The 13,861-nt window shown below is 39.2% G+C and overlaps 1 protein-coding gene across 1 annotated transcript; it reads right to left on the bottom strand.

The window, feature by feature from the left end:
- Positions 1–1,910: 1,910 nt before the first annotated feature.
- Positions 1,911–6,014, bottom strand: pnocb (prepronociceptin b). Its single transcript, XM_026341769.1, has 2 exons — positions 5,877–6,014; positions 1,911–2,685 (listed from the first exon to the last, which is right to left on the bottom strand). The coding sequence occupies exons 1-2, from the start codon at positions 6,012–6,014 to the stop codon at positions 2,032–2,034; spliced, it is 792 nt and encodes a 263-aa protein (XP_026197554.1). The 3' UTR covers positions 1,911–2,031.
- Positions 6,015–13,861: the final 7,847 nt, after the last annotated feature.

Raw genomic sequence — 13,861 nt, 5'->3', positions numbered from 1 at the left:
CTGGGGATTAGTTTGTTTTATCTTTAATCTTTTACTCCTAAGTAAAGTTCTGCCTTTGTAACTCTTTAAATTATTTTTCCCTCATTTCCATAATTGCAGGAGTTAGGGACTGTATGAAAATTATTAGATAGGAAGGGAGGTCAGAATTAGAGAAGGTTTTTTTTTAGAGCAGTTACACATTTATTAATCAATTCTGGTTTAGTTTTAATTGGATTCATTCAGTGATAATAACCTTTTTTACAGTAAAAGTTGTTTATAAGTTGAGCAAGAGTAACATTCAACATTGTTTTGTCATGGAAATAAATTCCACTCTAATCAAGTTGATAGCTAAAGTCAAATAATCCAGTGAATAATCATTACTAATCAATGTCATTTCATCAGTCAGTATTTTTTATATAAAAAAGTCCTTATTCTTCATTTTTAAATATATATAAATGTTTTCTGTTGCGCTTGCTAGTGCAAGTTATATAAAGATTTTTTCTATTAAAATTGAAAACTGCCCTGTATCCAATCATCAAAGTCACTAAAGCACACACGCTGTGTGGGTATCACATGAGAGAATCTGATTTAAATTTCTCTTGTAAGTGAACCTTGCCATATTATCCCTTTCAATATGAAATTTGTTACAATACAGATGATAAAAAAGCTCTAATTTTTGTTACACTTTGAATTTGGGATTGGTTATTTTAAAAAGTGGGATGGGGCCACACTATTGTTCAGGGTATTGTTCAGCACAAGGTTGAGCCTCTCTTCCACAGACAAATAATTTGTATACAGTTCCTTAGATGATTGGTAAAAATGATTAATTGTGAGGTGTCATACAGCAACCACTAATACTGCATAATGAGGGATCACTGAAACTAGTTTTTGATCTCTTTTTTTTATTTTGCAGATCTTTTGTTTGACAAAACATGTAAGTCAGTATCAACAATACATTAAGTGCATTTGTACATTCCTCGTCTTATTTCTTGTTTCACTCTAACTGCAGGAAAAGGAAATCTATCCAAATAATTACGTTAAATATCACTGAAGACATGGCAAAACTCAGCATCCAAGGACAACATGTTCATTCCTCAAACACTAGAGGACAGTATTGTTCCACTGATAGGGCCCATGAAGCCTGCCAACCTGCTGCTCATTTCCACCCAAGAGAAACTCACCACTTGCAAGGTTGGCATTTGGAACCTCCATTTAATGGATAAAATGAGAATATAATAGACAGGAAAAAGACGTTGTGTCAATACTCAAAATGAAGCAATGAAGGGAGTTCAGACCACCAATTTTACGTCCATTGTGTCTAATTAATTAAGATCCTTCAGCAGAAAATTGGAATTCCTATCCCATTAATTACCAGTTTGTGCTTCAGAAATCCCTCTTTCCAACCATATATACATTTGACTGAACTATCTTGAAGCACACTGCTGGTCCACTTCCAGTTAGATTCTGCTGTGCTATCATACTTGGTCCTGCAGTAATGTTGGAAGTATCAAATACTTCTGTATGATTAGTTTAGTCCCAATCCCCATCAATATTTTAAAGGTGGACACCTATCTAGTTACACACAAGTCCATTTCACAAGAGCTGGATGTCAACTACAGCTCTCATAAGACAAGCAGCGAAGTGCAAAAAATTGTTGAAGCGATAATTTAAGTCCCATCCACACATGCATGAAAGTGCATTGATTTTAAATGTCACGCCCACAGGTTTCACCTCCGGTGAAAAACCTCGCATTAAACCAGTTTTCAAATCTCATTTGGCCCCCTTTATCATACTGACACACAAAAATGTATTCAATTGCACTTCTCTAATTGTTTTATTTCACACAATGGCATGTAAATATGCTTAATAAGAAGGACATCACGGTCAAAACATTCCTTGTTACTTAGAGACACAAAGAGAGGCGCAGTGAGATGACAATGTGTTCTAATGACGATGGTGACGCCGCAGTTCAAACTGGAGCGAGCCGCTGAAAACATGACTGATTGATTGAGGTAACTGGGGCAGGATTCTGTGAGAACAACAGAAAATACATTACAGTTGGTTTTGCCTCCAAACCCGAGTTACGGGGACGCTGCTGACCCTGCCGCTGCGGCTGCTCCTCATGCTCAGGTACTGCCTGAGCAGCTGGTTCATCCTTTTCTGACTGTTCCATTTGCGGGCAGATTTTCGGACACCTATGAACCCCCCGTAGCGCTTTTGTAGGGGCCTCACGGGTGAGCTGATGAGCTTTCTGTATGCATGGCGCCCCCTCTGAAAGCCCCCAAAGCGTTTGGATAAGGTGATCGCTTCTGAACCGTCGTCCTCATCCCCTTCTAGCAGGCTGCCACTTTCCATGTTCCTCTCCTCCCTTGGCTTCCTCTCTTCATCCGTCAGACTGGGATCCAGACCCCGCAGGCCCTCCCCATCCTCAGAGGATTCCAGCAGTGATGAGTCATACTGGACACTGCGCTGCTCAAAGGGTGTCTCATCCTGATCCCCCTGCTGGAAGCGCTCTGAGGCTGCAGACTGCAACAGTTCACTGTCAGAGTTAAGGTCAAGAGAGGTCAGCTGCAGCTCCTCTCCCATTCTCTTGAACAGAGCGCCTTCCTCAGGAAATGTAGGATAGTGGGACACTTTGACAGCACGTTTACACACCTCCCACGTGAGCGAGGAGGAGACATGGCCCTCGCACTCCAACAAACACACCTGCTGACGGAGAACAAGGAGTGTGTTAATTCAATGAATAGCCTACAAAGTTATAGAAAATATATAGAATAACTATGGCATGGTACACAACAGGCATGCCTGACATTTTAGAGAGATGTACATTTGTTGTTTCTGACTGAAAACTAAAATATTCACAACTTCATTATGCTGGTATATACTTACAGATTGCCAGAATAGTTTTCCAAATTCAGATGTGATTTTTGAATTCTGTCAAATTTCTATTGAAGAATAAAAGTTTTAATAAAAGGACCAATGTAGCAAGTTGCTCATCCACTTTCTTTGGTTTGTTAGGGTCTGCTGCTTGCTGGACAAATTGCTAAAGTTACATTTGTTGTTCTATTTAGCAACTGTGTGTTAGCGCTGATAACATTAATAACACAGCTGTCTTAAAGATGCATTCATCAGTGCTTATGGCCACTTGGGGGCACACTACTCAAGTTATACATGTCTGAGTCATTAGGTATTATAAAATTGACATGGCAAACCTGTTATTTTGTCTTTTTACATTCACCATTGTGTCCATTTTCCATTCAGTTCTGCTTGTTGTTAAGCTGCCAGGGGGAACTGCAAAGTTAGCTGATCATCTTGTGACAGACCATCATTGTGAGTGACTCCTTTTCACAAGTCATTTCACTCATATTGATTAGAGATGAGAAAGTGAGTCAAGGACACACCTAGGGTATACAATAACATTTCCGTTTTTTTTATGCTGAAAGTTTTACTGTTTTGTTGTGGCCGAGAGAGCAGTCTCATGACGTGTGTGTCATGGGAGTTAATGGAACTTGCTCTCGCTGTGTTCAGTGCATATGGAAAGTTATGTCACAATGTGAGATGTCCATCATTTGATGCGTTTGACATCCACTTCTGCAAAATGACTGACAATCTAAAATTGGGGGAAATTACAAATCATTTTGAAGGACAGCAGATAAATTGTTTTTTTTTTGCTGACAAAATCATTGGCACTTCAACTTTGGGTAATGATGTTGATATATATATATATATATATATATATATATATATATATATATATATATATATATATATATATATATATATATATATACAGTGTTTTGAAATTGAACTTCTTATAAAGAATGATATTTGCCAATACTGAGTCACTGTATTGCGGTGCATTTTAATGACCTTCCTGTCTTATTATCATCACCCTTGACAGTTTGGCTTCATGCCTGAACACTCATCATGGAATCAAAACTTTATAAGTATGGAAGCAAGAAAACACTATATCAGAAACTTCCAAGTGTGCTTTTAACCATAATAATAAAAAAAAACTATAGAGGTTTATACGTCCACATCTCTTTTTTATTCCCTTTCTTAAACTCTCAAGATCTCTGAGTTAAATTTCAGTTTGAGGTAAAAAGCTAATCCCATTTACTTGTCAAATCTTGCTCAAATGAGATAAATTGCGTTGTTATCGGAAAACCTGCTCACATCAAAGGACCGAGAGAAGAGGGAGTTCCGCTGTGAATCTATCAACGGAAATTAATTATCCATCGTAAATGAAATGAGCACACCAGGGGATTCTCCACATCAGATCAATGGAGCAATCTAAAGGAGGTTTATGAGTTTATGAGTGTGTGTGTGTGTGTGTGTGTGTGTGTGTGTGTGTGTGTGTGTGTGTGTGTGTGTGTGTGTGTGTGTGTGTGTGTGTGTGTATGCACATCACATATTTATACCGGTGAGGACCAGAAGATTAAAATGTTGTAGAAATCCTCCTGGGTGAGGTCAGATACTCTATTTTATTAGAGGTGGTAAGTCAACATTGGTCCTTAAATACACTGTTGATTTTTGAATTAGCTCAGCTTACCAATTCTGATATTGGAAGGTCCTAGGTGGAAGGGGTTAATGAATGAAAGATTTTTGTCATTTGCTGTAAAAAGAAATAGTCTTTGCCAATACAGAATGATGCAAGTGGCTGAAGAAGTGACTGACTGCAGCCGGTGTGTGAGAAACAAACCAAAAGAAAACACTGAAAGTGTGTAAAATTCAGTGGCATGTACATATTTTTATTACTGTCTTAGTCCTCTAAATCTTAGGTGTTGCAGCTTTAATTTGCACTCAGTTGTACACACAAAAAAGTTCACACTCTGCTGACTTTTTCATCTCTATGTGTATGCAGAACTGCTACAGACCCACAGAAAGACAATATGCAGGCTCAGAATTGTATAGCCACAGTGCAGGTAATTAGCACAAATGCAAACAAAAGCTGGCATTTACCTTTAAGCAGAGCATTATGTAATGAATGTAGTCAGAGGAAGGCATGATGCTCTATGTGCGCCTGTCTGGGTGTATGCATAGAGGTATGCATGAGTGTGTAGGTGTGTGCATGAATAAATCAATGGGTCCTGACATTATAACAAACACTGCTGGCTTCGCATGCACACTCTTTCAGTCTGGAGTGGGAAACAATGGAATTGCTCAGTGGATTCCATCTGTGGCTCAATGGGAAGGCGGCTAACACAATGAGGAGCTGATAAAATGTGTCAGTCACCGATGTAAGCCCAGGCTGATGATACTGAGCAGCAGTCAATTACATAGTTCTATTACAACTTCCAAAAAGGTCCCAGCTGTCTTTCTCTGCATCATTATCAGCTAAATTAGCCGTGCTACAGCTATTCGTGGATGCCCACAGACTATTTTTACCAGCTGATGTGTCTCGAAATGTTTGGAAAATAAGATGTGCGATGTGCTAAAGTTTGGTTCTGACTGAGGTGCCCGTCCTCCGACTACAGAGGCTGGGATCTCATGTTGGTCACGAAGTATTGCACAAGAGCTGTGGACACTTACATATGCAAATAATCCCTCACCACTATGAGAGAGAGACACATCTGTCTGTGCAAAAACAGCTTTGTATTTTAAGTGTTTTGTTTTTGTATGGCCACTATAGGGTCTTCATAGACCAAGCTTGTGGTTTGGTTATATTTACTAATGCTATTAAACATACCACTGCCTTTCCTATATTAAACGGTCTACCCGCTTTAGCTAAAATACGCCTCCATGTAACATAATCTGATGTCATCTGGTTGCACATACTACTGAAGTTCCAGTTTAGGTTGACCGGCAACTGAGAAAGCTTCTCCAGATGATGACATTAGGACAGCCCACGGCCCCATATTCACTCCCCACATACACAAGCCATATCCAGTACTCACCATGGTGTTAAAGGCTTGCTGCAGTTGCTGCTGCTGCAGGAGCAGACCACAGGCCATACAATCCCCCTGGCAGTCGCTGCGCCCAGGGGTGAAGAGACATGCCAGCAGCACCACCAGGCACCACAGAGGGATCTTCATCGCTCAGCACACCCAAGCAGGCAGGGGACAAACAGGAGCCCAGCAAGTAGAAGAGAGGAGTCAGAGTTCAACAGTGAGAGAATCTGGGAAATAAAGCGTGTGGAATCTGGGTCCAGTCTACAGAGAGAAAGCAGACAGAGTGACAGGGATATTGCATCAGTTCTAATTTCTAAGGATTATTAGCTGGATTTGGGCGATCAAAGCGTTGGTGGTGGGAGAGTGTTTAGCCAACACCGGGAGATGGACAATGTGGGTGGGTGTGAGAGAGAGCACAACCTGAGGCAATGAGAAAATGGGTATTTTCCAGTGGTCAGGAAGCAGCTACTGTGAGCTGGAGAGTTTGGATCGCTGATTGAAATCATACAGCCTGAGTTGATCTGGTATTGTAGAGATTAGCTTTAAACCACAACATGAGCCATGCCCTGTGGCAGCAAGAATCTGCAGGCACATTTGATTTAGTGTGATAGGAGACGAAAAGAGGAAATATATCAAATAATGTGCCTAAAATAATAACACATCAAATTCTGATATTTCTAACTATGAAACAGTTGTAGTAATAACAACTTATGGAAAAAGACTTATCAGTGAGGTACAGAAACAACCCAGAGTGACAGCCAAAGATTTGAAGGCGCCATTGGAACTGGCTAAAATCAGTGTTCATGAGTCTACAGTAACAAGCTACATTGAACAAGCAGTGTGTCTTTGGCAGGATACTACAAATGAAGCTGTTGCTTACTAAAAAGAACATTGCTACAAGCCTGAAGTTTGCCAAAGAGCACATTGACACTGCACAGCGGTATTGGCAAAATGTTTTGTGGACTAATAAAACTATATTGAAAAATTTGGAAAGAACACACAGTACTACATCTGACATAAAAAAGGCAAAGCATATCATCATGAAAACATCCCAATTCTAAAGCAGGTGGAGGAAACATCATGATTTGGGCCCGCTTTGATGCATCAGGGCCTGGCCAGCTCGCAGTGACTGGGGAAAAGATTCATTCCGCAGTGTTTAAACACATTCTTCAGAATAATGTGAGAATGTCTGAACGTCAGCTGAAACTCTGTAGAAGTTGGGTGATGCTACAGGACAAGGAATGAAAACACTGGAGCAAGTCCACAACAGAATGCCAAGTGGATTTGAACTAGTAATTCATTCCAAGGGTTCACATACTTTTTCCACTATCACTATGAGATCGTTATGGTTGTTCTCAATATGCAACTTAAGTTGGTGTTTGCTTGAGACTTGAAATCGATCCACTGTGCTCTACTCAGCCCCCGTTCTTCTGCTCTGTTACGCTCTACTGCATTCTACCACACTCTGCTCAGCACTTCAGGTGGCTATCATTCTGAATATTTACAATCAATGCCAATGTTTCAAAACTTACTAATCAATCAAAAATAATTCATATCCCTGGTAAGAAGGGCCAGTCTCTCTCTAAAATTTTTCTGCACCGCTTCCAGTGCTGCTTTGTGACTCTAGACCAGAGGAGGTGTGTTTAATGACGCCTCTCCACAATAAGACAAGTTTTGAAGCATATTGTTCTTTTAAAATGTAAAAGAAAGTTGTTGAGCAGGATACACAGAGCAAAAGTACAAGGTTTTATCTTGGCCACGGTCGTGGCTCGGCTTGGCTTTGTATCGGGCAGCAACCTATACAAAGCTAAGCAGAGCAATCTATGATCTTCTGAGTGGCTGTTTTTTCTTCATTATGTTTGTGTTATTGGATTTCATAGCGGTGGGTGACAGGATAGATGGGGGTCAGGAAGTGGAGGTCGAGAAACAAAAAGCATGCACCTGGTTCACAAATTTGTGGCTAGAGCCAGAGACACCAGAATCCAGAGTTTTAGCTTATACTGTAGACACACACACACACACACACACACACACACACACACACACACACACACACACACACACACACACACACACACACACACACACACACACACACACATTTTTGCATGGCAGTCAGACAGCAGTCAAGCAGTGCTAGCCCCCTGCTGTTGCTTACGCCATGTTAATCTACTCTGTATCAAATTTTAATTAATTTATCAGTTATTATTTATGTCTTACGCTAACCCCAACCACCACAACTAACTGCCTCACCCTAAACTTTACCTTAACCAAATTCTAATCCTAAAATTTAGTCTTAGTCCGAAAAAATACATGCTGGTCCTCACAATGAAAGCCATACAAACACACATATTTTTACAATGTCATGTTAAAATCCAAATGTTTCTTTACCTCTTGTATATTATTTAGCTTGTATTAGTATGTTTTAGTCCGACATTGACACTAACATCCTACAGTGGCAATAACAAAATATGTGAACTTTTTGGAGTTTCATGCTTTTCTGCATTAATTTGTAATAAAACGTTATCTTATCTTCATCTAAGTCAAGCGTATTAACAGATATAATGTGCCTAAAGTGATAACACCCAATGTCATGTCTTTGTTGAGACCAACCATAAAATCCTCATAGTGATAGTGGAAAAAAGTATGTCAACCCTTAGAATTAATAACTGGTTGACCTTTGGTTGACGTGGCCACTCCAAAAGGTGGATTTTATTTTTTCTGAAGCCATTCTGTTGTGGACATGCTCTGGTATTTTCATTCATTGTCCTGTTGCATCACTTAACTTCTACAGAGTTTTTAGCTAAAGTCCAAGAAGAATGAACCCAATTAATCTAAAACCAGAAATGACTAACCAAACTATAGTGAATGGGTATTTAAGAATTGACAGTAAAACAGCAAAGCTCCATTCTAGTTCTGGGCATTGTTATTGCTCTGCATTCCACAAACAGAGCTTGTCCAGGAAAACATTGCAGAGTTTAGTAATCCAGGTACTTTGGGCAATATACTGCAGTGCTGGAGCCATATTGTCTCTGATAAGAGCTGACATGTAAAGCAACAATATGCAACTATTGACATGAGACCCAAAATCTGTCCACCCAGTGTGTCAACTACTGACGCTGCCACAACCATAGTCATGGTCAGAAGCCCATGCTGTCTCACAGATACATGCATGGCACCCTTTCGCACTGGGAACTGACGAATGTGTTTGACCTTGACTGACTGATTAGAAGGGGGATGGTGCTAGTGAAAGGAAAAACAGCAACAGCTGCTACACTCATGTGAAAGGAAATTTGATCTACATTTCAATGTGTATACAGTGAGCTCATAATAATATTAAATAAACTATGACAGAATATTGGATTTGATTGAAACAGACCATTCGTTCTCAGCAGCTGATTTAGCACTCTCCAGCAAATACCTTCTGCCCGCCTCCTACACAATCAACTAAACTCTACTAACTTCTTGGTAACTTTGTCTTTGCTGTCCCTGTAATTAGTACCAAATTATAGGTCTTTACAAAAAACTTACTGAGGAAATTATTAGGTAATTAAGGCACCCATAAAATAAAGCACTGTGTTTTTGGACATACTGTATATGCAGCCTGAAGATACAATACGTTCCATTTCAGTGTTGGGTAATGGTCTGCTGTTTCTTCTGGCTAAACTATGTTAAATGTAGTCACTTTGTAAAAGAATTGTAAAAAACAAAGTTGAATAAAACATCTAGTCAGAAGGAAAAACCATGCTTTTGGGTACACCGATAAGAATTGTTATATGTGACGTTCTGTAACATTACAGATGAAAACATGCTTTCAGTGTCCCATTGACCCACACCAGGAATTCACACTAATGATGTTTTCACAGGTTTGGTAAAGACAGAGACGAGTGGCAGAAGTCACAGCTGCAAAGTGACAACACAATAATCCCACACTAAGGACACGGTATTGATAAAAGTGAATACAAACCTTTGACAAGAAAACACAGTGGGTGTCATATTATTGGATGCATTGAAGTACAAATAAACAAATACGTAAAAACTAGGACACCGTGACTACACTCGTAGTTAATAGCCTATGAGCCAGGTCATGTGTGAATTCAGTCCATTTAGAAATATGCTGTATAAATGGCTTGATGGAAAATCATTAGCGAGACCTGTTTGTTTGCTTTTCTGACATGTTTTGTGGAACGATAATGTTCTAGCCTGCTGCCTGAGCCCATTCGGTGTGGTTACGTTCTCCCTTAAGTGGCTCTTTCTTAGTAAGTTGAACAAACGAGTAGACGAGCACAGTGCACACGGTGGCATGGGCCCTAGGCACACTCCAGTACTACAGTAATGGCTTTCACACATTAATATTATTCTTTCACTGTCATTTAATATGGACAGGCATTGATAGTCATTGTGAGCTATTGGTCAACACTATTATTAATTATAAACTAAGTTATGCAATGTCTGCTTATTTTCATGTTTGAAAGCTTTATAATGGTCGTCCATTTGTTCCCATTCAAACACACAGACCAATTTAGGCTTTTAGCTAATAAATATAGGGATCACCTAAAGTACAACATATCATGACTGAAATGACCAGACATATTTCTTCATAATGCTGTGAAAGCCTGTACTTTAATTACACAATTTCTTTTATCACAATATAAAAATATTAGTAGCTATTTATTTCTATGATGATTTGTTGCACACACTTCACACACCTCAATCATAAAACTCAAGATGCACACCTTAATTCAATTGAATAAAATTTCAATAATACAATGATACATATTTTGTTGGGCAACATGTATCCAGCTGCATCCGGCTTTTGCCAAAGGCCAGAAAGTGATTCACTGTAATGTATACTTCTTTCCAAATACTCATGGGGCATGAGTTACCGAGCCATCACATCACATTGCTCCTTTGAATAGGAGCCATTATTGTTAGTGAGAAACAATTGACAAGGATATTAACAGTTAATGGGACACAGTGTCATCCATCTGCAGCCTTGAGGTGTTTAAAGTGGGTATAATAGTGAGCTGGTTGTAGTGATCTGTATTGCTCACCTTGTTGACACAGGTTAAAGTGACAGCAGTTGCTCGATATGCATTTATTGCATGCTCACTCACATCTGTTTGCACGTCTTTAGTCCCCTCACAGCACAGCAATTTAACCCGTTAACTGGAGAGTGCCCTGCTCTGACTCTGCAAAATGAACCCTGCTTTGTGTAGTGTGCAAGTGTAAGCTGCTATAAATGTTATATGGCTCTGAAGGAGCGAAAAAACGACTTTAATGATGTCAAGAGTATGTTACAAACTGGGAGAAACACACATATAAGAGGCAGCAGGATTCAGATTAAAACATGCTTTACTGTTGTATTTTGGGAAGTGTAGGATTTAGTGTTTTTGAAGCTTTAGCCAGACCTGGAACTAATGAGCCATATATACAGAGTGAAGCTGAGCTCAACAGAGTCAAACATCACCCAGTGACACTAAAAGTGAACGCTGGGAAATTCTTTTCCTCATGCAAATCATGTTGTAGGTTATGAGTAATAACTGGACCAGAACCAACTGAAATTATACTGATTCCAGCAAAAAGCTGGAGTAGACTGTCATTCCATTCCTCTCTAATCCACGCTACTACAATAGGGTTGTAAGTTGGTCACTGGCTTCCCGAATCTCTTTGACCACACTACCAAGATAATAAAAGTGATGAATGATGTGTGGAAAGAAATTGCTGACATTGTTGCTGTGGCATACACCATAAAAAACTATCCAGTTGGAGCAGAATATGTAAATGATGGCCTAAACACAACGCATGCTCAGATATTTGTGTCCGAATATCATCTGTCAATCCACATGTCAGTTCTCCTTTTAACCTGGCTCTAGTGAGTTACCCAGTGTTATGGAAGTGATAGAGTGCACCCTTAATTCTCACTTTAGACAGAAGATGTTCCTATTTTACTTAATGAACTTTGGAAATCCAATTCTTCCTTGCCACTAGAAGGTGATTGAATTAAATATTAAATGCGCTTAACATCAGCAAATTAAAACTGTGTTATCCTGCTGACTTAAAATCACATCAAATCTTGAGAACTTCCTGAATTCCTGAGCTCATTCGTTTGGCATCTTTTGTAAATGGCCACTTAATAAAAAGAATCTTAATTCAAATATATAATTTGCAAAAGCAAAAATCCATGAAAAACAAAAACAAAACAGCTTTGGACCAAATGTTGTTAATTTATATTTTAAAAAGTAGTTCTGCAAACTAGGTTAGATGAAGTAGGTAACTTTAAAAAAAATGCTCCTCCATTTCTTGGTTATGATAAGACATACTTTGTGATAACCCTGGCATACATGGATTACCAAGTAGCAAGCCTGTCACTGTGCCCAAGAGCTCCTGACAACTAAGAGCTGGAAAGAGTCACAACTTCTCCATCTCTGAAAAAACTACTAAATCCAATGAGTGTGACATTTTTAGCCATGAGCCTCCACACGAATGTTTCTGCTCTATGTAAGTTTGTGACCTTGATATTGCCACTGGTCCACTATTTCAGCTATTATTTAAATGTTATTATTGTTTACATAATACATTTGGCAGAGCAGGCAGTTGACTGTGTGCAGAGGGTTGATGTATGATGTACAGTACATGGACTAAGTGGTAATTACTGGGACGCCCCCTACACACCAGACTTTCTCCCAGGGCAGCAACAAATTATAATCTGTCCAAGAACCTGGTAACTCATAGTAGGAAGAGTTGCTTTTGAAAATAGATCTTCATCATGTATAAATAAAAACAACCTTGTCCATCTGAGTGAATGCCAGCATGAAAGCAAAAAGAAAATGGATTATAGTGAAGTCTCTTTATTTTCCCATGAGTCTTTCCATCTTACATAAATGAATGCTTTTACCCACTTTTTTCCAAAATAAATATATTGTTTTCTGCTTCCATTAGAGTTAACGTAGACCCTGAAAATGTTCTTCCCTTTGAATAAACCACAGCATTCATAAACAGGCCACTGGCTTTTTTTTTCCTAAGAACATTTCTAGTCAGAGCCTAAAATACATTAGAGCTGGAAAACAAGGAGTAATGTTCCACCTGTTTGCCACCCCTTAAGGGACTGTATAAAAATTAGTAGAGGTGGTAGGTGGTGGGTTTCTTTTTGTTAAATGAAGAGTGGTCTAAGCATCCTGGACTCCATTCTTCACTTATCAGTTAAGATTCACAAAAAAGTGCATTAAGGTGCATCTGTCTATTTTTAAAAGATAGACTTTACTCTCTATCTGAACTTTATTTTCACTCAACCTCTCATATGACCAAAATGTTTGTTGTTAGAGCGCCCCCACATACAGGTGATCGGGGGTTTGTTGAAATTACACCCCATCTGACTTTGGGTGATGATTGCATTGAATGACTGGATTACGACTGTGCAAACAATGCAATTTAGTTGGGATCAGACCCAAAAAAATATCTGGGTTGGATTAGGATTTGGCACCACATTAACATAGTTAGGGTTGGTAAAAATTTTAATTTTTTTTAGATAGATAGATAGATAGGAGGGCTGGTGAAGTTTAATAAAGGGCTTTGTGCTGGAGTTTTATAATTTGTTGACATTGTTCTCTTTACAGGTTTTACAGTATAAGCTAAATTCCTGGAAGGAGTTCAACTGCACTGCCCACCAAACTGAATATCTTTCATACAGTCCCTAGGAAAACATCCTTTTTGTTTTGCTAGTGTACGGTGAGCATATTGTGTGCACAGTTGCAAAGGACGTGTATTAATAAAGGTAATGGTGGGAGATAAATTAACATTAGCAGTTTAAATGAAGGGTTGAGAGGGAGGCCAAAGTGTCATGAATGCGAGTGGTGGAAAAAAATCTCCATGCACATCTCTGACAAAGCACTGACTCACTCTGTCTCATCCATTAGTCCTCTACATGAAGCTGAAAAGCACAAAGAAGTCTGCTAATACATAGATAACCTAAAGGTCTCTCTCTGTCTATT

This window comes from Anabas testudineus, chromosome 24, assembly GCF_900324465.2.
Source record: "Anabas testudineus chromosome 24, fAnaTes1.2, whole genome shotgun sequence".
Classification (NCBI taxonomy): domain Eukaryota; kingdom Metazoa; phylum Chordata; class Actinopteri; order Anabantiformes; family Anabantidae; genus Anabas; species Anabas testudineus.
The sequence above is the reverse complement of the archived record's forward strand: the minus strand, read 5'-3'. Positions and strand labels throughout refer to the sequence as shown.

Excerpts from the sequence above, each read along its gene's own strand:
- pnocb (XM_026341769.1), bottom strand. The coding sequence starts at position 6,014 with ATGAAGATCCCTCTGTGGTGCCTGGTGGTGCTGCTGGCATGTCTCTTC. Across the intron at positions 2,686-5,876 it reads AGCAAGCCTTTAACACCATG|GTGTGTTTGTTGGAGTGCGA; the intron begins GTGAGTACTGGA and ends CTCCGTCAGCAG.